A 25654-nucleotide genomic window follows, 5' to 3' on the forward strand; every position below is an offset into this window, starting at 1 on the left:
CTCACTGGGAAAAGGCTGGCACTACCCTTGAGCCTCAGGCAGCTGCAGGGCAGCACCACAGGGAATCCGGGACACATGCTGTCCCGGACTCATTCAGCCCAGGACTGACTCTTGAACTCTGCATTTCGGGACTATCCTTCCCAATTCGGGATGGGTGTTCACCCTGCTAGATGTGATTAGTGCATCAGGCACTTAAGTACTACATTTCTTGTGTCTGTTGACAAGCAGGTCCCCCTGTCTAGGAAGGCTTGAATTTAAGACAGTTCTTCGGCTCTAATAAGAAAACCTTTTACTCTGAAGCATAGGTTCTACCACCCATGTAGTTCAAATGCAATCCTATTCCAGATCAATGCAATCTTGTCTCAAGTGGGGAGCTGTGATAAATCTGTTCAAATCTCATTTTGTCACAACACTCTGCGCCAACAGAAAAGATAATGAAAGTTTAGGTATGAACACGGTTCTTCTTTCCTGACAACAAACCACCTATAGAGTCCAGTGGAATATCTTATTGATTCACTCTAATATTACTTGAAATTGGTTGCTGTTTCATTCAAGCATTACATGTATTTAATGTTATGGTTGTTTCTACTTTGTACAGAAATAGATATAAAGAGACTGGAGAAAAACAGACTGTTTTCTCAACGTGGGATGCCTTTTCTCATGCTGTAACTGGCTTAATAAAGCACTACTCTCCATTCTTCCCACCCCTTTCTAATTAGGTTTGGGGAATAGTTTTCACTGGGTCTGCTCAATCCTACCACATTGGTTATGGGTACAAAAAGAAAGCTCCTGATGTGGTTAAAACATAATTCAGTGTTATGTAGAAGCGTCTAAACCATATTTTAATTGCATTCCTGAACCGTGCTACAGCCTTAAAGTTGTCACAGATTTTTAAGGTCCAAAGGGACCATTCTGATCATTTGTTCAGACCTGCTGCATAACACTGACCATAGAAACTCACCCAGAAATTTCTGCATCAAGTCCATAATTCTGCAGAGTAGGCACACAGTTTAGTCCTGTCTATCTTGCAATAGTGAACCACATTTCACCCGTGTTGCAGGGCTGCTGCAGTATAACAGAGTTGCTGCAGTAGAGTAGGACATACAAATGAAGCAGAACCCTTTCCCAACCCTTTACTCTGCTGAGTGCAGGCGTAACACCGACAGACCCTGGGATCGAACCTGGGACTTCTGGAGCTTTGTGCATGAGCCTCTACTGTATGAACTAAAAGCCAACTAGCTCTTAGCTAAGGCTGTAAAGCAGACTCATTAATCTCTTTCTCAGCCAGCCAGCCAGCTCAGAACACCATACCTAGGAGGTGTGTGGGTTACACAGGCTGGCAGAAATTTGGCCCTTAAGCTCCTGCCATAACAGTGACACTAGGAACCCCAAAGAGAGTGGAAGAAGAAGGGCACTGGTATATCCGCCTTAGTCCTGCCCTCCCTTATGCACTGGCTAGCAGAGCTAGGTCATCATATATGTTGGCAGTGCAGCATGATAAAGGTGAACTGCAGCAGTTGGGGCTGCTGTGTGCACTGCCTAAGTGCTCTTGTAACTCACTGCTGAGTAGATGTTACAAGTCGCCCTCTCTGCCAGTCCACAGAGGATATGAGTTGTTGCTGTCCCAAGTAGGGAACACTGACTTGATGCTCATGTTGGAGCAGCTCATGGTTTTAGTTCTGGAGGTCCCTAATTTAATCCCTTGTGTGTCAGCCAAGATGGTGGCTGTCACTCTCGGAGGCATGGTGACATCTCAGAGCAGCTTTCTCCCTTTAAAAACTCAGGATTTAGTGAACAAATTGAGTAAAGATCATATAATTCTGTATACAGAAACATGCATAAATTAATCACCTTTTCTGTGCCTAAACCGGCACTTTTCTCTGTTTGGTAGCTATGCAGATTATGGACTAATGGAAATACTGGCCTGCACAGACACAAGTAAGAAAATTTTTAAAAAGCTGACTTTGAAAAGCTTTATAAAAATACCAAAATAATCTACTGGCTAATTCTATTTCTCTTCCTCTGCTCTGCTGGAGGCATGATACCAGAATAGATGATAGGCCCATTGTCAACTTCTGTTCCTATCCAGTGTGGCTGTTGTAACAGTTTTCCATAACATATTGCATTTACTAAATATTAAATAACAAAAGTGTGAATTCTCAGCCTTTATATAACAATTTACATCTTCAGAGCATTGTAATTAGCTAATTCTCCCAACCCCTCTGTGAGACAGAATGACTCACTGGGCCTGTTTCTATTGACACCCTGTGATATGTTTGTCTCTTCTATGGATAGTTAGGAATAAGTTGTCTGTTGTGCAGCCTAATTCCTATGGGGCCTTCTAAACTGGGGGGAAGATCACTGTTGAAATGGCATGAGAGTAATTCACGTATCTACAGTTTCCCTAGATAGGGCTAGATTGTGGGGTTAAAGTACAGGTCTACATTGGGGTTGGTGCAAAGCTGCACTGCCCCAGTGAATGCACTTGAAACCACTGAACTGTAGGGAGGCAAAATGCCTCCCAGAACTCCTGGGTACAAGGGGACCCTTAGAAGGTGAAGCATTTGTCCCATTTTGCACCCAGCTAGTTCAGCTGGCCAGTGAGCTGAGAGATGACACCCTTTGGAGTGTCTGTACTCAGGAAACCATGGGCTGTAGCTGTAGATATTCCACATAGCGAAGGGAGGGAAAGGATTGCTCCAGCATCCTCTCTGCTGGTGAACTCCCACATGCAGCGCTCAGTCACAATCTGACCCACAATTAATATATAAATTATTAATCCAGGTGTAAGACAAAACTAACAATATGTGGAGGAGACAGAATGCAGTGGGAGATGCTTCTGTGAACATAACTCTAAAACATCCATCTTCTCTTAGCAGTCAGCTGAGTTCTGCAAAATCAGTGTTCTTTAAGGAGCTATCCAGTAGCACTAATTTCCCCGACCATGGGACTAGATGAGCTTGTAAAAAAAAAAATCATGAATCATTCACAGAGTTAAATTTCCTTCTCTTTGTTGGCATTTAACATCTGTGAATAGCATGTGTGAGGATCAGATGCTATTTTTAGTGCCAATCTGAAATAGCGATCTGATACCAAGCCATTAGTAAAGCAGTCTCTAAGGCTTTTGTTTGCAATCGTTAGCTCATACTATATATTTATATAACTTCCTTTGTATGTTCACTCCCCCACACCTTGTTTCATCTATGAGTAAATTTAGATCAGTGTAGTTGTTGCTCCTGGGAAAAAAAGCCCTCTAAATTGAGAATATAGTTCTCTAAAGACATATCACTCATTTAAACCTTAAACGTGTTTATTTTGCATCCCTCATCATGTTCTTTACATTCTTAATTGTCATGCAAGTTTCCTGTTGTTTAATTTTGGATGCTGCAGGATAATTTTGATTCTCAGTCAGGTAATAGCAGTGCAAAGGCTGTCCTAACCTTCTCTTAATATTTCACCCTGTTTCCAAAATGACTTTTACTATATCTCCTGTTTTGGTCAGCCTCAGGGTGAGGGGGTTTGAGACCTAGTGCCCATTGGTGGCCCAACACTTAGAGAGCATGATAAAATGGGTGAATAAAGAACACAAGGCAGATTATCAGCTGGTGTAAATGAAGTGAGCTCCTCTGATTTTAAATGGGGCCATGCCAATTTACATCAGCTGAGGAGCTGGACCCTTAAAGTCTATTTGAATTACATGCTACTGAGTGCTGTATGCTTAGTGGTTCATTCTCGCGCTGAGTGGGGATATTGCTCTCTGCATTTCTTTCACTCAGTTGCCTGGTTTTCATGTCTATCCTACATGTGTGGAGGATACACTGATCTATCAATAGTATCAGAGATGATGATAACTCACAGGATGGTGAGGCTGGGTGAGAGATACTTAAGAAGTTAAGGGATTTTCAAAAGTAGTCAGCATTAGACTAACTCTGCTCCCATTGAAGTCAATGGGAGCTTTGGCAGCAAAAGAAGAAAGGTAATGACAATTGGGAGCTTGTCATCCAAAGTGGTGATGGCTATTCAGTGAGGATTTCCATGATCCATTTTGCCCCTGAACTCAGTCCCAAGAGTATTAATTCTTGCAACTGTAGAACAGGGTGTAAAATTGAGAAGAAACATTTTTCAGTTGTCTGGAATGGGTGGCTTGATAAATTATGTGGTGTGTAATTTCTACAGGGCTGGCCTTACCAAGGGGTGAACTGAGGTGGCTGCCTCAGGCACCAAATTGGCGGGGGGGCACTAGAACCCAGAGTGTAGAAAATTGTGTCTGCTGCTGGTGCATGTTAGGATATAGATATTCAGGCCTGTCTGTAAAGGTCTATAAGAATTTAGGTGTATTCTTATCACTTGGCTGGTTATAGAGGTATAAAAGAGAGAATCAAAATCACTGTCTTCCAGTGTAAGGTCCTTCTCTTACTGTGACAGTCTGAGGCCCTGTGCTTAGGCTAAGGCTTTTGGCTAAGCAACAGAGGCAGCCATAAGCTGGGAAGCAACCGGTCACATCCTCATATTCCACACTAGTCACATTGAAAGAAGGTGCTAGTGGGCTGTTAGGAATACAATCCTGTCCTGATAATGCCTATCGCCTCCAGTGAAAGGGAAATGCCTAGAAAATGTAAAAGGAAACTTAGTTTGATAGCATTCTGTCTGGCAAGAACTCACTTATCAATAGCTGGGATGTGAAATCCTCACTTCTGTATTGTTTTGTCATTATAGTTCCCACTTTGCTATTGTTTGTCTGTATAATCTCTGTCTGGTTCTGTGATTGTTCCTGTCTGCTGTATAATTAATTTTGCTGGGTGTAAACTAATTAAGGTGGTGGGATATAATTGGTTACATAATCATGTTACAATATGTTAGGATTGGTTAGTTAAATTTCAGTAAAATGATTGGTTAAGGTATAGCTAAGCAGAACTCAAGTTTTACTATATAGTCTGCAGTCAATCAGGAAGCGGGCGTGTGTGTGTGTGTGTGGGAAATGGGAACAGGGAATGGGGGTGGGGAAATTGGAATCATGTTTTGCTAAAGGGGGAAATGGGAACAGGGAATGGGGGTGGGGAAATTGGAATCATGTTTGGCTAACGGCAGGAATGGGAACAGGGACACAGGTGTAAGGCTCTGTAGTGTCAGAGGTGGGAAGGGGGACACTAAGGAAGGAAACTGGAATCTTGCTTGCAGGAAGTTCACCCCAATAAACATCGAATTGTTTGAACCTTTGGACTTCGGGTATTGTTGCCCTCTGTTCGTGCGAGAAGGACCAGGGAAGTAAAGTGGGTGAAGGAATAAGCCCCCTAACAGTGCATATGTATTCTCTCTGCTCTAGATGCACAGAGATGGTGGATTGCTGTGCTGGAGGAAGGAGGGCACAAGAGACATAACAGGAAGGCAGGAGAAAAGGTGAGAGGGAATAACAGAAAGCAGCAGGAGATGCAGTGAGAGAGAGGAGGAGGAGCCTCTTATGTACCCTCTGTAGCACCCCCAGGAGTCTGGACAATTAACACCAGCTTCTCAGGGAGCTTCCTGTTTCCTGCTGCTTCCCTGAACCCACTTGAGGAGAACAGGCAGTCAACTGAAGTAGTAGGAGACAGTTAGGCCCTTAAGATGTTGATATCTTCCCTCACTCAGGCCTTGCTACCAGCCTGCTTATTTGTCCCCTTCAACTGAATGTTGAGAGCAACTATAACTGGCACAGAACAGCGGTCATGAGTGAAAGAAGAAAATACCCCTCTGGGGCAGCATTCAGAAAAAGAAAGAAAGCAAAGGAAGCTTTTCTATCTAAGCGGGAAGGAGCTCTCCTGAGATACATAGACACAAATGTTCACGGTGAGCCTTCCGGCCCCAGTGAGGGATGTGAGTGGTGAGGAGATGTCTGATCTTCCAGTTAGTCAGAGTGCAGGTGACTTGGCAGCTACTGCAGCATCCATATCTCCATCTCAAAAGGACGTAACTATGCACATTCCTGAAGAAAAGTGTAGATCAGAGAAGAGTGTGTTGGAGGCACAAGAAACAACTGCTGCTGAGTTTAGTTCCTTAAGTCTAGATGATCCAGGACTGTGGACCCACTTGAGCAGTAGCCTGAGGGAATTCCTTGTACTGCTTGGGCCACAGCAAGTGAAAAACTTCATGTTTCCCCAAAACAATGAAAATAGAAGTTTCCATCCAACACATTACTGGTGTGAAATTCCCAATGGTGACAAAGTGGAGAGGCCATGGCTTATGTACTCAAAAACCCAGAATGCTGCATACTGTTTTTGTTGCAAATTCTTCCAGTCTAATGTTCCAGTCACATTGGGTTCTACAGGAACAAAGGACTGGAAAAATCTGGCTAGAAATCTGGCATGCCATGAGATGACAGCAAATCACCAGAGAGATTTCCATAGGTGGAAAGAGCTTGAGATGAGACTAAGGTTAAAGGCCACCATAGATGATCAGCATCAAGAGAAGATTGCATCAGTCTCTTTACTGGCAAAATGTTCTGAAAAGGCTCATTGCCATTGTGAGAATGCTTGCTACCCAAAACCTAGCACTGCGTGGCACTTCAGATCAGCTGTATGTGCCAAACAATGGAAACTTTCTTAAAACTGTGGAGCTGATGGCTGAGTTTGATGCTGTACTCCAGGAGCATCTAAGAAGTTACCACCCAAGAAATGTACACACACCACTACTTGGAAAAACCAATCAAAATGAGATCATACAGTTACTGGCAACAAAAGTCAAACAGAAGATTGTGGCAGATCTGAAGTCAGCAAGATATTAATCTGTTATTCTGGATTGCACACCTGACATCAGCCATACGGAACAAATGCCTTTAATGGTGCGCTTTGTAACAACAACAACAGAACCTAGTGAAAATGTCCCTGCAATGGAAACTGTCAGAGAGCATTTTCTAGAATTTACTGACATTGGTGATACTACAGGAGCTGGTATGACAAATGTGCTTCTTAAAAAGCTGGAAGATACGGGAATTGCGATAGCTGACATGAGAGGTCAGGGCTACGATAATGATGCCAACATGAGAGGAAAGAACAGAGGAGTGCAGACATGGATCTGAGAGTTAAACCCTCAAGCATTTTTGTCCCATGCAGTTCTCATTCACTGAACTTGGTGGTCAGTGATGCAGCATCAGCTTCTAGTGAGGCTGCTGAATTTTTTAATGTAATTCAAACCATCTTTGTATTTTTCTCTGCGTCAACTCATCGATGGCAAATTTTGAAGCAGCATCTGGGAGCATCCTCTCTGACACTGAAACCACTGAGTGCCACGCAATGGGAAAGTCGAGTGGAGGCGATAAAGCCTATCAAATACCAAATTGGGAAGATAGATGATGCCATAGTTGCCATTATGGCGGATAATGCTATGACAGGAACTGTTCATGGGAAGTTGGCAGAGGAACTTCACACTGAAGCTATTTTCCCACCCATTCAAGAATACAAGAGTCACCAAAGAAGAAGACATTTGGATTACGAGGCACAGGATAATCCCATAAGAGACCCCAAACAACAATGCTAAGTTGAATTCTTTAACCAGGTGCTAGATTGTGCAATACATTCTGTTGAAGAACGTTTCATGCAGCTCAAGGAACACAGCAGTATATTTGGGATGTTTTATGATATTCCAAAACTCCTCACTATACCTGAAGAAGACCTACACCAGCAATGCAAGGCACTAGAGACAGTGTTGACACATGATGACATGCGCGATATTGATGCGAGTGATTTAGGTGATGAACTGAAAGTCCTTTCAAGATACATTTCAGCAGGATCAACTCCAAAGGCTGTTCTGGATATATGTGCACAAATAAGATGACCACCCTCTTTCCAAATGCTTTTGTTGCTCTGCGCATACTTCTAACACTTCCTATAACAGTTGCCAGTGGAGAACACAGCTTCTCCAAGCTGAAGTTAATAAAAACACATCTATGCTCCACAATGACACAGGAGAGGCTCATCGGCCTTGCAGCCATCTCAATAGAGCATGAGCTGGCCCAGACTGTGGACCTGCAGCAAGAAGCAGTTCAAATCTTTGCATCCAAGAAGGCACGGAAAGCATCACTTTGATTATTCAAACAGATAAAAATGCCAGTGTTTACTATGCAGACAAGAAAAGTTACATTTGCTGTTCAGGCATTTGAAAGTTAAGTGTTACTTAAAATTTTTGAACGAGGCATTTTCAGTTGTTAGTTCTCCTTTATTGGGGTAGGTAGCAGAGCAGTACCATGAGAGGAGTAGAACAGGAAGAAGGCAGAATTGAGACCTTTCAAAGTTTTGGCCCAAGCGAGGGAGCATGGGGGTGTCATTTAAGTTTCCCGCCTCAAGTGCCAAAATGCTGTGGATCAGCTCTGGATTTCTACATGGTGGTGAATGCCGCAGTTCATTGGTACTCAGGCTATTTCAATTTGCTTAATGCTGTTTGAAGTTTGATTTCCCAACAACCCTTAAATTCAAGAATCAAATTCTTCTCGGACTTCCCGTGTAATCCCATTGGGACTGTTGTTTAGTGATTTTTTTAACACTGGAATAAGATTATGAAAATGATAAATCTTTGTTCTAAGATTTTAAAAAGTGACTAATTATTAGCCCCTGATTTTGAAAAGTGAGGGAGGCCAGCAGTTCCCAGTGAAGTTAATATGAGCAATTGAGTGCTCAGCAGTTTTGAAAATCAGGCTACTTATTTAATTGCCAAAATTAAAACATGGATTATGGAGCCTAACTTTTGGCATAATTTTTATTTTTTTAGATCATATACCCATATTTTCAGGTGCACTGCCTATAATGTTGAGTTCTTATAATTTATTTAGAGACACTATTTCCATTATTTTAAAAGGTTAGTATATCTGAGACAGTACACCAAGGAGAAACTATTATAATGATAGAGAGGCATTTCTGAGGGAGATTTTCGAAGGCACAAACAGCACTGTGGTATCTGAACACATTGGCTTTCAGAAGGAGTTAGGTCTTGCAGTGCCTTTTGAAAATCACTCTCTTAATTTTTAGTAGAGCTGGTCTACCTACTGACTAAAAATAATGTATTCAATCTATTTTTCCCTTTTTCTGTAACAGATCAGTTTTTAAAGATTTTGTCAATTTGAAACTGCTTAGCAAATACTATAAACACGCTGAAGCTCTGAGTTATCCATAGCAAGTGTTCAGTAGATTATTTGACATTCTCTAGTTAAAACTTAAGCAACCAGTTACCGACAAAACATGGTATTGTATGTTTCCTGATTAGATTTGAATTAATCTTTATCACCATATTCTGTCTAATATTTATTTTGTTTCTTGATTACACAGATCTCAGCTGCATAACTAAAGTTCACTGTCATGACCATTCAAACCAAACAAAGCTTCAGTTGTATGAAGGCTCTCAAACAGTAAATAATGAAGAAGTATGAACAGACCAAGTCACAAACTGGTTTCTAATTCGTTAGACTGTTTACAAAGAAGTTTTTATATTTGTTGATCAACTCTAGTCATTAATGCTAATGACTAGGCTTGATTATTCAAGTGCTCCCCTAGCAAAGCAGACTGGGGAGCTCATGTCTCTGTTAATTTTAATTACTATGTATTGTAGATATTTATATTAACTCTCAGTGCTAGTAGTGGAGAAAAGTTATTGCAGATAAGGTGACCCTTTATTGAGAGTCCAGGGGGGAATTGTTCTCCAAATGTACTGACTGCAGGGCCTTTTAATCGCAAACCAGGAGATGAGCCCAGCAGCAAATGGCATTATAGATTCATAGATTCATAGATATTAAGGTCAGAAGGGACCATTATGATCATCTAGTCTGACCTCCTGCACAATGCAGGCGACAGAATCTCACCCACCCACTCCTGCAAAAAACCTCTCACCTATGTCTGAGCTATTGAAGTGCTCAAATCATGGTTTAAAGACTTCAAGGTGCAGAGAATCCTCCAGCAAGTGACCTGTGCCCCATGTTACAGAAGAAGGTGAAAAACCTCTTCCAATCTGCCCTGGAGGAAAATTCCTTCCCGATCCCAGATATGGCAATCAGCTGAACCCTGAGCATGTGGGCAAGATTCACCGGCCAGATACCCAGGAAAGAATTCTCTGTAGTAACTCAGATCCCACCCCATCTAACATCCCATCACAGGCCATTGGGCCTATTTACCATGAATAGTTAAAGATCAATTAATTGCCAAAATCATGTTATCCCATCATACCATCTCCTCCATAAACTTATCGAGTTTAATCTTGAAGCCAGATAGGTCTTTTGCCCCCACTGCTTCCCTTGGAAGGCTATTCCAGAACTTCACTCCTCTGATGGTTAGAAACCTTCATCTAATTTCAAGTCTAAACTTCCCGATGGCCAGTTTATATCCATTTGTTCTTGTGTCCACATTGGTACTGATCTTAAATAATTCCTCTCCCTCTCTGGTATTTATCCTTCTGATATATTTATAGAGAGCAATCATATCTCCCCTCAACCTTCTTTTATTTAGACTAAACAAGCCAAGCTCCTTGAGTCTCCTTTCATAAGACAGGTTTTCCATTCCTCGGATTATCCTTGTAGCCCTTCTCTGTACCTGTTCCAGTTTGAATTCATCCTTCTTAAACATGGGAGTCCAGAACTGCACACAGTATTCCAGATGAGGTCTCACCAGTGCCTTGTATAATGGTACTAACACCTCCTTATCTCTACTGGAAATACCTCGCCTCATGCATCCCAAGACCGCATTAGCTTTTATCATGGCCATATCACATTAGCGGCTCATAGTCATCCTGTGGTCAACCAATACTCTAAGGTCCTTCTCCTCCTCTGTTACTTCTAATTGATGCGTCCCCAGCTTATAACTAAAATTCTTGTTATTAATCCCTAAATACATAACCTTACACTTCTCCTATTAAATTTCATCCTATTACTATTACTCCAGTTTACAAGGTCATACAGATCCTCCTGTGTGATATCCCAGTCCTTCTCTAAATTGGCAATACCGCCCAGCTTTGTATCATCCGCAAACTTTATTAGCGCACACCCACTTTTTGTGCCGAGGTCAGTAATAAAAAGATTAAATAAGATTGGTCCCAAAACCGATCCCTGAGGAACTCCACTGGTAACCTCCCTCCAGCCTGACAGGTCACCTTTCAATACGACCCACTATAGTCTCCCCTTTAACCAATTCTTTATCCACCTTTCTATTTTCATATTGATCCCCATGTTTTCCAATTTAACTAATAATTCCCCATGTGGCACAGTATCAAATGCCTTACTGAAATCGAGGTAAATTAGATCCACTGCTTTTCTTTTGTCTAAAAAAACTTTCTCAAAGAAGCAGATCACGTTGGTTTGGCACGATCTACCTTTTGTAAAACCATGTTGTATTTTGTTCCATTTACCATTGACCTCAATGTCCTTATCTACTTTCTCCTTCAACATTTTTTCCAAGACCTTGCATACTACAGATGTCAAACTAACAGGCCTGTAGTTACCCGGATCGCTTTTTTTCCCTTTCTTAAAAGTATGAACTATGTTAGCAATTCTCCAATCACACTGTACAACCCCTGAGTTTATAGATTCATTAAAAATTCTTGCTAATGGGCTTGCAATTTCATGTGCCAATTCCTTTAATATTCTTGGATGAAGATTATCTGGGCCCCCCAATTTAGTCCCATTAAGCTGTTCGAGTTTCTCTTCTACCTCAGATATGGTAATATCTACCTCCATATCCTCATTCCCATTTGTCATGCTACCATTATCCCTAAGATCCTCTTTTGCCTTATTAAAGACTGAGGCAAAGTATTTGTTTAGATATTGGGCAATGCCTAGATTATCCTTAACCTCCACTCCATCCTCAGTGTTTAGCGGTCCCACTTCTTCTTTCTTTGTTTTCTTCTTATTTATATGGCTATAGAACCTTCTACTGTTGGTTTTAATTCCTTTTGCAAGGTCCAACTCTACTTGGCTTTTAGTCTGTCTCACTTTATCCCTACATGTTCTGACCTCAATAAGGTAGCTTTCCTTGCTGATCTCTCCCATCTTCCACTCCCTGTATGCTTTCTGCTTTTTTCTTAATCACCTCTCTGAGATGCTTGCTCATCCAGCTTGGTCTACAACTCCTGCCTATGAATTTTTTTCCCTTTCTTGGGATGCATACTTCTGATAGCTTCTGTAGCTTTGACTTCAAGTAATCCCAGGCCTCCTCTGCCTTTAGATCCATATGTTCTTCAGTCCAATCCACTTCCCTAACTACTTTCCTTAATTTTTGAAAGTCAGCTCTTTTGAAATCGAAAACCCTAGTCGCAGATTTATGTTTGTTTATCCTTCCGTTCAGTTTGAACTGAATTAGCTCATGATCACTTGAATCAAGGTTGTCCCTACAACCATTTCTTCTATGAGGTCCTCACTACTCACCAAAACCAAATCTAAAATGGAATCCCCTCTTGTCGGTTCAGAAACCACTTGATGAAGGAATCCATCAGCTATTGCATCTAGAAAAATCTGAGCCCTATTACTATTACTAGCACTTGTCCTCCAGTCTATATCTGGAAAGTTAAAGTCTCCCATGATCACGCAGTTTCCATTCGTATTTGCTTCATTAAAAACATTAAAGAGGGCTCTATCTATATCCAAATTAGATCCCAGCGGTCTATAGCACACCCCAAGCACTACCACAGGGGAGGCTCTAGTAGTTTTCTTTCCCAATGTGATTTTTGCCCAGACGGACTCTGTCTTATCCATTCCATTGCTTCTTATTTCTTTACATTCTACCTCATCATTGATATACAATGCTACTCCACCACCTTTACCTTTATTTCTGTCTTTCCTAAACAGCACATACCCTTCAATACCTGTAGTCCAGTCATGACTACTATTCCACCATGTTTCTGTTATCCCTATAATATCTGGCTTCACTTCCTGCACCAGTAGCTCTAGTTCCTCCATTATGTTACCTAGGCTCCTTGCATTGGTGTACAAACATCTTAATTTTTGCTGTTTGGCCTTGCTCACATTCTTTACCCGATTAGGCACGGACATTCTACAGCCAGTATGACCTATTACACTGGTATCCACATTGCCCTTCCTCCTTTTGTCCATTCTCCTACCCACGGTTGTATCTTTTCTTACTTTGTTTTCTTCCCTCTCAATGCTAAAATCCGGCGTGGAGATTACCTGGACATCTCCCAACCATCTCCCCCAGATTCCTAGTTTAAAGCTCTCTTAATCAGTTGTGCCAGCCTCTATCCTTGAAGTCTATTTCCTTCCCTACTCAGATGAAGTCCATCCCGAGAGAACTATCCTCTGTCCATGAATGCCTCCCAGTGGTCATACATCCCAAAGCCCTCCTTATAGCCCACCACTGCCTGAGCCATCTGTTGATAGTCATGATCTTGTCACACCTTTGTTGCCCTTCTCTAGGAACAGGCAGAATCCCACTGAAGATCACCTGAGCCTCGATTTCCTTAAGCGTCTTCCCCAGCCTGGCATAGTCTCCCTTGTTACGTTCCAGCGAGAATCTACCAGTATCATTTGTTCCCACATGAAGGACGATCAGTGGATTCTTTCCCGCTCCCTTTAGGATTCTTTTCAACCTCAGGTCCACATCCTGTATCTTAGCACCTGGAAAGCAGCACACCCTTCTAGTCTCTGGATCAGCTCTGGTTACAGGCCTGTCCATTCTTCTCAGTAAGGAGTCCCCAATCATGTAGACCTGCCTTTTCCTGGTGACGGTGCAATTCTCCGGTCTATCCCCTGTTCCCTCTGGCTACAGGTTCTTTCCATTCCTATTCTCCATTGTAATCCTCTTCAACCCATCCTGTATCCTCCTGGGGCTCATATTTGGTGTAGTCTCAATTGACTCTTCCCCTTTTCCTATAGGACTAGCCGCTCTTCTCTTCTTCCTTGCCCTTCCACCTTCAGTGACCACCTGCTGAGCCCCTTCTTCATTTTCCAACTCTGCAAACCTGTTCTTGAGCTCTATTTCTCCTTCACTAGCCCGTCTTTTCCTCTGCCTGGTTCTCTTAGTCACATGCTTCCACTGTCCATTTTCTTCACCCAGCAGTCTCCCCTCAGAATTCTTCAGTCCTGCTTCTATCTGCAAGTCTGAGCTTTTCCCTTCCGCTTCCTCATGTCTTTGCTCCATAATCCACTCGAATACCTTTCTAAACTCAGTCAGACTTTCTACCTGCATCTCCAATCCTCGGATCTTTTCTTCCATCATCTCTATAAGATGACACTTCATGCAGATGAAAATCTTTCCAGGTACCCCCTCCAGGATCATACCGCAGCTTCCACATCCAGTCATCTTCATTGTGTCTTCCACTACATGGGTCACTCCCACTGCTGCCTCTGTATCTGTCATAGCCTTCCCACCTAAATCCTGTTAATCTGGGAGACACAAACCACACCAAAACACCACCACCCACAGCAAAAACAAACCCCCAACGAGCACCGCAATACAAACTCCCCTTTCAAACTCCCCTGTTTACAGCTCTGTTTGCTCGCTCCTGTGCCGCTGCAGCTGTCATTATGGCGTTTTGTGCCAGAAAGATGGCGAGCTGGGACTGCAAAGTCTGAAGTAGCAGAGCTGCCAATCATAATGTGCAGCTTTGCGGGTTATGAAGGAAGTTTCCAGTTAAAGTTACTGTATTATGACATTCACCGGGAGTTTCACAAAAAAGTAGAAACAAATACTAGTTACAGTAAGAGATTAACACATTACTATAGTCAATTTACAAAAGTTATAATATGACTACTGGAACTATTTCATAGAAACTGCTGCAATGTCCTATTTGAGATATTCTGCTTTGGAAGTTTTTAATCAGATTGTTGAGATAATGTGTTCTATGAAGACAATGGATTGACTTAAACAACGTTGAGTATACAAGCGCCATTCACTAAATCTCACCATAGAGTTTTTGTGAGTCTCCTATCTGCAGAGAACTATTAAGATACGAGAAAGAAGAATTTAATCTTACAGAGCTTGAAACTATGCTCATTGAAGTCAATGGCAAAGCTCCCATTGGCTTTAATGATATAGGATCCAGGACCTCATTTTTATAGTGTCTTTCATCTGAGGTTCTAAAAGTGCTTTGCAAATGCTAATATTAGTGTTACTTTTTCAGATGAATAAATTGAGGTGAGGTGACTTTCCCAAGATAAGATACTATGGTGAGTAGGTGATGGAGAAGGCAAAAGGTCTGACTCAGGACTCTGATCTAACCATTACACAGCACTCCCTCCTTTAGGCAAGAGACCTTCACAGAAATTTGATAGTCTTGGAACAGCAAAATAATGTGAATTAAATGTGGCTCATCTTACTCAATTCATTTTATTATGCATTTATATAGTTTCTATACACAAACCAAACTGATAAGAATATAATAGGGCTGTGAATTCTGTTGTAGACCAACTATAGACTTTACTTAACCAATGAATTATTTTCAATTCAAAGATGCAGTGTGGTCAACCCTCTCCCTTCCACAACTTACAACTTTCAATTTCTAGTGTGCAGTTTTGTTCATCCAGAGGGTATCTACGTAGATCCATCATGCAAGCAGCTGTAGTTGTGATCCTATAAGAAGGAAAGAAGATGGGTTCATGAAAAAAGTCCCTGGTATGGTATCTGTGACCAAATATTTTACTGTTTTAATGGGCAGCTTCTTTTACACCCACTAGCCACATCACCAGGCTCTTTGTGTCTTACAGTTACATATTATTCGCTATTCTGTATGTCTGGTAACCATATATTCCATTAAGAGAATCTATCGAATATTAAAATACAATAGCAAAATTCCTACTGAAAATTGCAGCTCAACACATAAGAGAAGCTCTGATGTTTTAGTGAAAATTCTATTTGGGTGTCTCATTTTAAGATTGGCAGTTAAGGTCTCTTCAAATTTATATTATAAATGTTTTTTTTTTATAACCTATGTATTGCGTATCGCCTAAAATGAAAACTTTCTGATCTATCTTTACTTACCGTTATTGTACATTTATATTTAACACTTCTATAACAATTTTCATCCAAGCTTTAAATATTAGTTGTCAAGGTTCCTTCCGCACTCTGAACTCCAGGGTACAGATGTGGGGACCTGCATGAAAGACCCCCTAAGCTTATTCTTACCAGTTTAGGTTAAAAACTTCCCCAAGGTACAAACGTTATCTTGTCCTTGAACAGTATGCTGCTACCACCAAGCGTTTTAAACAAAGAACAGGGAAAGAGACCACTTGGAGACGTCTTCCCCCAAAATATCCCCCCAAGCCCTACACCCCCTTTCCTGGGGAAGGCTTGATAATAATCCTCACCAATTGGTACAGGTGAACACAGACCCAAACCCTTGGATCTTAAGAACAATGAAAAATCAATCAGGTTCTTAAAAGAAGAATTTTAATTAAAGAAAAGGTAAAAGAATCAACTCTGTAAAATCAAGATGGTAAAAACCTTACAGGGTAATCAGATTCAAAACCTAGAGAATCCCTCTAGGCAAAACCTTAAGTTACAAAAAGACACAAAAACAGGAATATATATTTCCTCCAGCACAGCTTATTTTACCAGCCATTAAACAAAAGAAAATCTAACGTATTTTCTAGCTAGATTACGTACTAACTTTACGGGAGTTGTAAGGCTGCATTCCTGATCTGTTCCCGGCAACAGCATCACACAGACAGACAGAACCCTTTTCTCTCACCACCCCTACCCGATCCAGATTTGAAAGTATCTTGTCCCTCATTGGTCATTTTGGGTCAGGTGCCAGCGAGGTTATCTTAGCTTCTTAACCCTTTACAGGTGGATGGGTTTTGCCTCTGGGCAGGAGGGATTTTATAGCACTGTATACAGAAAGGTGGTTACCCTTCCCTTTATATTTATGACATTAGTGAAGGAAGAGTTTTAAATAATAGACGGTGAACTAGCATATACTTTCATAAATCACTCCATCATTTATCTGTGATAAATAGACTAGACCTCTCCAAAATGGAGTTATGCTATCAAAAGATGATGTACTATAACATAAAGATATCATGTTCTCCTCCAAACAACTGTTCTCTGTGATAATAGCCACAATATGGGCTAGATTCTGCTTCTTACTAATTAAAGCAGTCCTAGAGAAGTGATTGTGGCATTGAAAATGAGACTAGATGAAACAGTAGTGATTCTACTGGAGGGAACAATCCTACACATATAGAGATGTGTAGTGGATGATTTAGGAGGCCTTTACCATTTTTCACTTTTATGGTTTGGTAGTTCAGAAAGGATGAATTCTTATCTCTAAGCTGGGGAGAGATGTTTCTAAGAGCTACCAAACAGGAAATTGGCACAGAATTGAAATGGGAAAAGAGCAAAAGGTAGCAGTGAAATGAAAGCACTCGAGTTGTCCCTTTTTGTGTTGCCAAATCTCTCTGGCAAGTAGTATGAAAAGATGGGATTGTCTATGTCTACATTTCCGTTAAGCAAATAAAACATTGATGTATCATTTGTCTGTCCGTAGTGTTTGTCATTTGGGTTGAGATTCAGTAATTTACTTTCAGTGTATCTTTGGTGGTATCATTTTTATGATTGTAGGGGAACCAGCTCTCTTTCTGGACTTTGGTTAGGTCCCAATTCTGCAGAGAACTTAAGCAGGTATTTAATTTTCAGCACATGAAGCCAATGGGAGTATTGTCAATGGGAGGCAGGATAAATCACTGCGCTAAACCAGGAAATTGGGGTTCAAATCCTAAACTTGCTCATAGACTTCCTGTCTGGCCTTGGGCAAGACAGTTGGTGTTTTTGAAAATATTACCCCATGTGAATTAGTAGCCTAAGTCCTATTGACTTTCAGTGAGACTTTAGCTCTTAAATGCCTACATCACTTTTGAAAATGAGATTTAGGTACTTGTGAAAATTTTACCCTTAATATCTCAATGGTCAGTTCCCATCTGTAAAATGGGTATAAGAGCTCCCTACCTAACATGCTTATTGTGAGAATAAGATTCATGAATAATTTTGAAGCACTCAGATACGGTGGTGACAAGTGCCATGGAAGTACCTAGAAAGACATACAGAAATTTACTACTGGTGTGCTGTAAATTAAGCAACTATTTAAGTTCTGTCTAGAATTGGGCAATAATCTGCTACAATTATCAATATGCTGCATACCTTAGTGCCGCAGTGTGTTTAAAGTTTCTTAGTTATAAAAATGATATATATACATGGTTTTAAACTCTATGCTTAAGGACTAATTGCAGATAGCATTGTTATGTGAGTCAGACCATCACAATACATTGGAATATTTCAGATTATCTGTTTCAGATACAATGCAAATATATGCTCTGAACAAATTGCATTCTTTCTGGAAGGCTGGTTTTGGGAGCCACATGATTTTGCATATTAAACTGAATTGCTTCTCTTAATAGGGTTGTGTTTATTGTGGTGGTCAAGGACTTCAGTGAAGATAGGAGCTAGTTTGTATCATCCTTGTGGCAGAGAAACCTTATGCCAAAGGACTCATTGAGAATGCACAGTAAAAGGTATTCATTCTTTCCTACTTAATTCTAGACACAACTGCATATATTAGTGTTAGTCCAGTTAAATGCTTTTTTATGAAGATTCCAAACAGTATTTCTTTTGTTCCCAGTTAATCAGCCTTAATTTAGCTCATTTGCAGTAGATTGATTGATTCAGAAAGATTGCACAACCCATAGACATCAATACAAGATTTCCTGGATGGCAGAATGATCATAGCACTATAGTGGCCAACTTGCTTTCTTATGATTATAAGGTAGGATTTTCAAAAGTGCTTAAGTGACAAGGGGAGCACATGTCCCATTGACTGACGACGGGGCTTGTGCTCCTAAGTCACTTAAGCACTTTTGAAAATCCCATCCTATAAATAGTAGTACATTTTTAATGCCAGTTTACTCCATAGTTTCAAGGATTTTATGTTAATGCAACTAATCCACTGTAAAACTGATATAATGGTTGTTGGTCAATTATTCTATAAGCCTTAAATGTTCCACTGAGCAACTTTTTTATACAAGTACTCTGTAAAGCAGAATTAACTCTTTTGGGCAAGGACCATCTTTTCATTCTATGCATGTACAGTGCCTAACACAGTGGGACCCAATCCCTAATGGAGGCTTCTAAGCACGACTGTAATACAAATAAAGAAATAGCAATGTTGTGCAGTTTTTGTGGTAAGACACTATATTACTACTGTATTTGGACCTTGAGTGGAGCTTGCAAGAGACTGCTTAATAGGTAGGTTTCCTCTGCTGCATAAACCAAATTCTTGGCTTCAGTGGTAACTTATGGCAGTGAATTTCACAAGTTATTTTTTTTTTTACCCATATCTCCTTATGTAGGATTTAAATGTGGTGCCCTTAATTTTCATTGCATTTCCTCTTGCTCTTGTAATTTGAGAGAAGGGAAATAGAGCATTGGACTTACTTTCTCTACACATTCTGCAACCTCTATCATGCCTCCTGCAAGACATGGTATCGTACATACCATTTGGTGTATTTGTGGGAAAGGGTTAATGAGCAGCCCAAAGCACAGTAAAAAAATGATTTTCTGCTCTCTACTACCCTTTTTCCTCTTCTTTTCTTTCCTCCTTTCTGCTATAACAGCAGCACTGAATGCTAATGAGACAATCCTTGATGCAATACCAGGCAGTCATTTTCAGGTAATTAGTTGCATACTGAACACAATGTAAATGGGCTCATTATTATTCATTTCTACTGAGGCTGAATGATTCATGAACCACTTTAAGAATTTGAAAAACAGTTAGTGAATCAGAGGGAAAAAGAAACAAAATCAAAAATGGCAAGAAAATAGTCAGTCCTGGCTGAGCTCCCCCTTGTGGCTGCTCACCAAGCAGCTGTGTTTGGACTTTTGTGCTGGATCTATGTGTTTCTACACTCCTCTGGTTCTGATAGGCTCCAGCCTCTGGCCTCTCAGACATACTTTCTGGGCACAGACCTTGTCTGGTGTCACTTCTAAGGAATGGGCTCCAGGACCAGTGCGACCCTCCAATACACCGTCACCAAAGCTCCACCCCCATGGGTACTCTGATTTATATTTTAACCCTTCTGGGAACATGACAGTTGAAGTAAGACACACACTTTGCAGAGGAATTTCTAAATCAATAATTCATTACTCATAGACAAAGCACAGGAGATACATTGATCTAGGAAAAATCAGAAATGCCAGTATGCAATTCCCTCCCTCAGAGTCCTCACCATTCTTGAACATTCTATGGGTTTTGGTCAGTGCCCTCAGGGGTCCCAGGTCCTCTCTTCTGGATCTCACTTCTCTGGCTCAGTCTTCTCTTCCTGATCATGAAGCCCCCTCTGATTCCTGCAACAACCTCCCCTCAGCTTGTTTGGATCCAGCAGTCAAAACGTTTCCCAGCTCAGAGAGATGTCCCCTTTGTGTTCTCTCAATCTCCCAGAGACAGCGTTGTTAAGTGTCAGTTTGGAGGGCTTGTATACACATGGACTTGTTTCTGATTAACTCCATGTTGGATACTTTTATTCCAGAATAAGAGGGTCTTCTTCCTGTTTAGTTTAATGCACTTTTAAAATGGGTTGTTTTTTTTTTTTGCTAGGAATTTTCCACTGCTTCAGCCTCTGGCAGGCAACCTGGGTGGAACTGGTTTTCTTGTAGGCTACAGTGGTCCCATTGCTCAAAGGTGCTCCCATTTGAATGGAAAGCTATTCAGGTTAATGACTTTCAGTTTTTCCTGGTCTGGGACATCGGTGATGCCAGCCCTGGCAGGAAATGGCTAATTCAGTATACACTGAGGCATTCAATAATACAGAAATTTTTGTATCCTTTTCATCCTTTTTTCATATTTCATCCTTGCAATAGGTATCTAGTTGAGTTAGTAGGACAGAGAATATACTCTGAGCTCTGTTGGTTTTAGTTTGTTGTCAACTGAAATTGAGCCCAATACTTAGGTTTCTGAAAACAAGTTTTTACCAAACCTAAGACCAATATAAATATAACCGATTTTCTCTTACCTCCAAAGGAAACAGCTGCTAGCATAACAGACAAGTATGAATTGTCTTATAAGTAGCTAACATGTGGGAACTGCTATGGTACAGAGTTTGTGATGACTTGTGAAAAATGTTGTTTGGGACTGATACTGGTTTCGTTGACTGCAGTGGAAGAAGAATCGGATACTGCATGTGAGATTCTGTGCAAAACCATTCTTGGGAGGTTGTGTGTTCTAATGGCACTGGATTGGGAGTCTGGAGACCTGGGTTCCGTTGCCAGCTCTGTCAATGACCTGCTGCATGACTTTGGTCAAGTGCCTTCATGTGTCTGTGCCTATTTCCTCTTCTGTTCCCTCACCCCCTCTTGTCTGTGTTGTCTGTAGACGGTAAACTCTTCAGGGAAGGGACTGTCTCTTATGGATTTTGTACAATGCCTACTGTACTGAAGACTCTAGGTATTACCATAATACCAAATTTCTCTGCACAAAGCAACATGTATTATGATACAGTTTTAATTGATTTTTCCATAGAATTTCCCAAGTTGTCTCTAGGGAGATTGTACTGCTTAATAGACTGTATTAGAACTATGTAATTTTTGTATTTCTCAGTCAGACAAAAGAAAAGGACAAGCTGCAAGAATTTTGTAGGCAGAAAGATTATCCCTAAAAATCTCATTGAACAGGCAACTCTCATGACAATACTGAATTGTGGCAAGGTGCTGTGGACATTTACACATGTGACTAGTCCTGTTATCTTCAATGGAATTAGTTGTGTGTGTAAAAGTTGGATTGATTTCCCCTTACACCCTTTGTCTGCTGTTTCTATTTAGACGGCAAGCTCTGGGACTCTCTCTTACTATGGATATGTCTACATTGCAATTAAAAACCTGCAGCTGGCCTGTGCCAGCTGGCTTGGGCTGCAGGGCTGTGTAATTGCAGTGTAGACTACCGGGGTTAAAATAAACACAGAGGCAGTAACATGAAGTGTAGCTATTGCTTAATACTTGGTCAGAGCATTTCACCACAATAGCATTGCCAAAAAGCTGTTGTCTATTCTTCAGAGCTCTCTATAGAGGAAAAAGAAGCAATGTTTAACATAGCATGAACGATTAAATATAGAGAGGACCCAGAGCTAAATGATACAAATCCTGTCATGAAAAGTCTTGTCCCACTTGGAGAAGAAGGAATAAAATTTTAATGTGTTCTTGCCACCTCTTTCAACCAACATAGTATAAATTATAAATGTGAATAAGGTTATGAACTGGGGAAGACGAGGGTTTTTGTTTTTTAAAAGTCTCCTGTGCACACTGTAAAAACTCAGCCTGAACTGCAGTTTGAAAGTGAACTTTTACACCAAGGGGAAAAGTTGCTCTTCCTGATCTTGTATCAGCAGTACACATTGACTCTGGAATAACTCCATCACGCTGCCGTGAGATCAGAATCAGGCCAAGGATTCATCTCTGGAAATAACTGCTTAATTTTTCTGTTTAAAATGTAAGTCTAAGACAACCTGTTTTATGCGTGGGTTTCAGAAGGACAACTTGTTGGCAAAATTATTACAAGAAACGCAGAATTGTAGAATCATAGGACTGGAAGGGACCTCAAGAGGTCATTTAGTCCAATCCTCTGGACTCACGGCAGGACAAAGTATTATCTAGACCATTTCTGACAGGTGCTTGTCTCACCTGCTCTTAAAAAATCTCCAATCATGGAGATTCCACAATCTCCCTAGGCAATTTATTCCAGTGCTTAACCACCCTGACAGGAAGTTTTTCCTAATGTCCAACTTAAACCTCCCTTGCTGCAATTTAAGCCCATTACTGCCTCTCCTATCCTTAGAGGTTAAGAACAATTTTTCTCCCTCCTCCTTGTAACAACCTTTTATATACTTGAAAACTATTATCATGTCCCCTCTCAGTCTTCTCTTCTCCAGACTAAACAAATCAATTTTTTCAATCTTCCCTCATAGGTCATGTTTTCTAGGTCTTTAATCATTTTTGTGGCTCTTCTCTGGACTTTCTCCAATTTGTCCACAATTTTCCTGAAATATGGTGCCCAGAATTGGACACAATACTCCAGTTGAGGCCTAAATCAGCGTGGAGTAGAACAGAAGAATTACTTCTCGTGTCTTGCTTACAACACTCCTGCTAATACATACCAGAATGATGTTCGCTTTTTTTGCAACAGTGTTCTACTGTTGACTTATATTTAGCTTGTGATCCACTATGACTCCCAGATCCCTTTCCGCAGTACTCCTTCCTAGGCAGTCACTCCCCATTTTGTATGTGTGCAACTGATTGTTCCTTTCCCAATAGAGTACTTTGCATAAGAGAAAATGATGCATGTGATTTACAATATAAAACCAGCATCCTTTACCAATATATGCCTCATATAAGGCTTTAATTCCAGAGAATCTGGTGACATCATACATTACAAAAGCAAAGCCTGGGCACTTTGTTCATAGCCACCAGAACCCCAGGATTGATAATAGGCCCTGATCCTGAAAACATGACTCTGCTGAACTTTATGCACTGTGAGTATTCCCATTTACTTATATGTGCTGCACATATGCTTGGTGTTAATTGAAGTTTGCCGGATCAAATATTTTTATAATATATGGTTACAAAATCAACTACCCTCAGTATCTCTTATCTGTCACATTATATGAAAAGTACAGTTATAAATAGCTTATAAAGGATTAATAAATGAATAATGGCTGTTATAAGCATGGTACAGAATTTTCAGACTAAGTGATTTATGATCCTGTCTCACTAACAGGTGGGGAAATGGGATGTAGGTTCCTAAGTCACTTAAGCGCTTTTGAAAGTTTTGTGTAATGTGTTACAGATGGTTATAAATGCATCAGTAGAAGTTCTTATAGATGTTTGTAAGCCACTGGTGCATAAAACCTGTTGGGTTCTGTAACTATCTATCACCATAGATTTACCATTTAGTAAAATGTCTGTTAATCATTTATTATCCTTTTATAAACTCTTTAGAAATAGAACCTTAATATAAAGTGTAACCTCTAATCCAGGGGTTCCCAAACTGGGTCTGTGAGCTTGATGTTCAATTCATTCACTTCACAACAATTTTTTAAGAAGGTGGTTCATGAACCAGTAAAGTTTAGGAGCCAGTGCCTAATCCCATTTCTTGTATCCTAAGCCACCCTTCATGTGCCTTTTGCTTCCTTCCCATTCCCCTCTGGGTTTCTAGTCCGTATATTTCTCACCTGCAATGCCAGACAACTTTATTTTAAAAACATTATATTTTCAAGGTGTGGAATAAGCATTAACCCAAAGCCACTTGTCAAAAACTTGTGAAAACTGTTTTAATTATTTTTAAGTAATGTTGCTGTCCTGAACCAGTCATTGGTGTCATAATGAACAAAGTCAAAATAACCAGCAGTCATGTAGATTTGGGGCAAGTATTTGGTGACTAGGGCTGTGTGAATGACTGAACATTTGGTTTTGTTGCATGTCCAAAAGATATCTATTTTTTCCAGGTCAAGCGGAATGAAAATGTTTCAAAATTTTTTGGCAGATTGAAATGCTGAAAGAAGTTCTTTGGGTTGAAGGATTCATTTTGAGTTTCTCATCAGTTCTCATACACCCAATAACTTTCATAGGAGGAATACATTTCTTGTCAAATGTAAAAAGGGACATGAAAAGTTAATATACGAGTCAAATCAATCAGCTGCACTGGCTTGGAATAAGATAATTGTTTATAAAAGTCATTGCTGCATCTAACCCCTGTTATCATGTTTATACATGGACATTCTTCTCAGAAAAGTCTATTCCCTACTTTATGGAATCAAGTGCCTAAAAGTAAAGCACAATCTGAGAGATGCTGGAGGATGGGAGGGCTGGTGGCCAAACTTTCTAGTTTTGTTAGTCCTGTCCAACCCCAAAGCAAGATTCATTAGAAAATATGCAGCATTTAAAGTTTAAAAAAAAAAAAGTAAACCCAGAGGCTCAAAAACACTAAGTACAAAATTTCAAACGTTCCTTAGTACCCAACAGAAATTGTAGTCATTTACCATGGTTTATCCCCAAATCTGATCCCCAAGTTCACTGACACCATAGTTGAATGATGCCACTGAAAGGTCCAGTCATGCAAACCCTTAACCACGTGAATGGTCCCACTGAAGTCAATAGAACTATTCTTGGGAGCAACGGCTAGCTGTATCAGTAAAGGGTCAGGGCCCATAGTCTGCACAGTGAAGCATGATAGATAGATAAATGTACCATATCTTCCTTATTACTTCAACAATGCTTGTCAATTAATCCCTGCATAAACTACAATAATGAGATCATATGTGGGATGACATGTGGACTTTCCCATGTGCCAAGATCTGAAAAATTCACAACTCATTCATAGTTCATCTTACACATCATAGATAAAGAAAATACTGGCAAGGCTAATGCAAGAGTAGAAAGGTAATGGTGTAGATGCCTAAACAGGAACATTTAGGAGCACCCTTGAAATTTTGTACTAAGTATCTTCTGAGCCCCTGCTCAGCCATTGCAACACCACTTCCTGGGAGGCTCTCACTAATTGGAAGGAATGTTACTGTACTTCATTTCACTTTGAATTGTTACTCTAAAACTGTGTCCTCCAAATATATCTTTCAGGGGTTAGGTGTAACTGTTACAAGACACTTTACACACCAAATTAAAACACTGACATATCTTATCTGGACAGAAAGGAAATTGAATTA

The 25654-nt window shown here is 40.5% G+C and overlaps 1 protein-coding gene across 2 annotated transcripts in view; it reads right to left on the reverse strand.

The window, feature by feature from the left end:
* GABRB1 (gamma-aminobutyric acid type A receptor subunit beta1) overlaps positions 1-25654 on the reverse strand; it is a 274858-nt gene that overhangs the window by 37812 nt on the left and 211392 nt on the right. For both annotated transcript variants that reach the window (XR_006290112.1, XM_037897844.2), the window contains exon 5: positions 15448-15530. Coding sequence is in view for 1 of the 2 variants with exons in the window: in XM_037897844.2 (XP_037753772.1) it covers positions 15448-15530 (83 nt within the window). In the remaining variant the exon portion in view is untranslated. The remainder of the gene's footprint in view (positions 1-15447; positions 15531-25654) is intronic.

Source organism: Chelonia mydas, chromosome 4, assembly GCF_015237465.2.
Source record: "Chelonia mydas isolate rCheMyd1 chromosome 4, rCheMyd1.pri.v2, whole genome shotgun sequence".
Taxonomy (NCBI): domain Eukaryota; kingdom Metazoa; phylum Chordata; order Testudines; family Cheloniidae; genus Chelonia; species Chelonia mydas.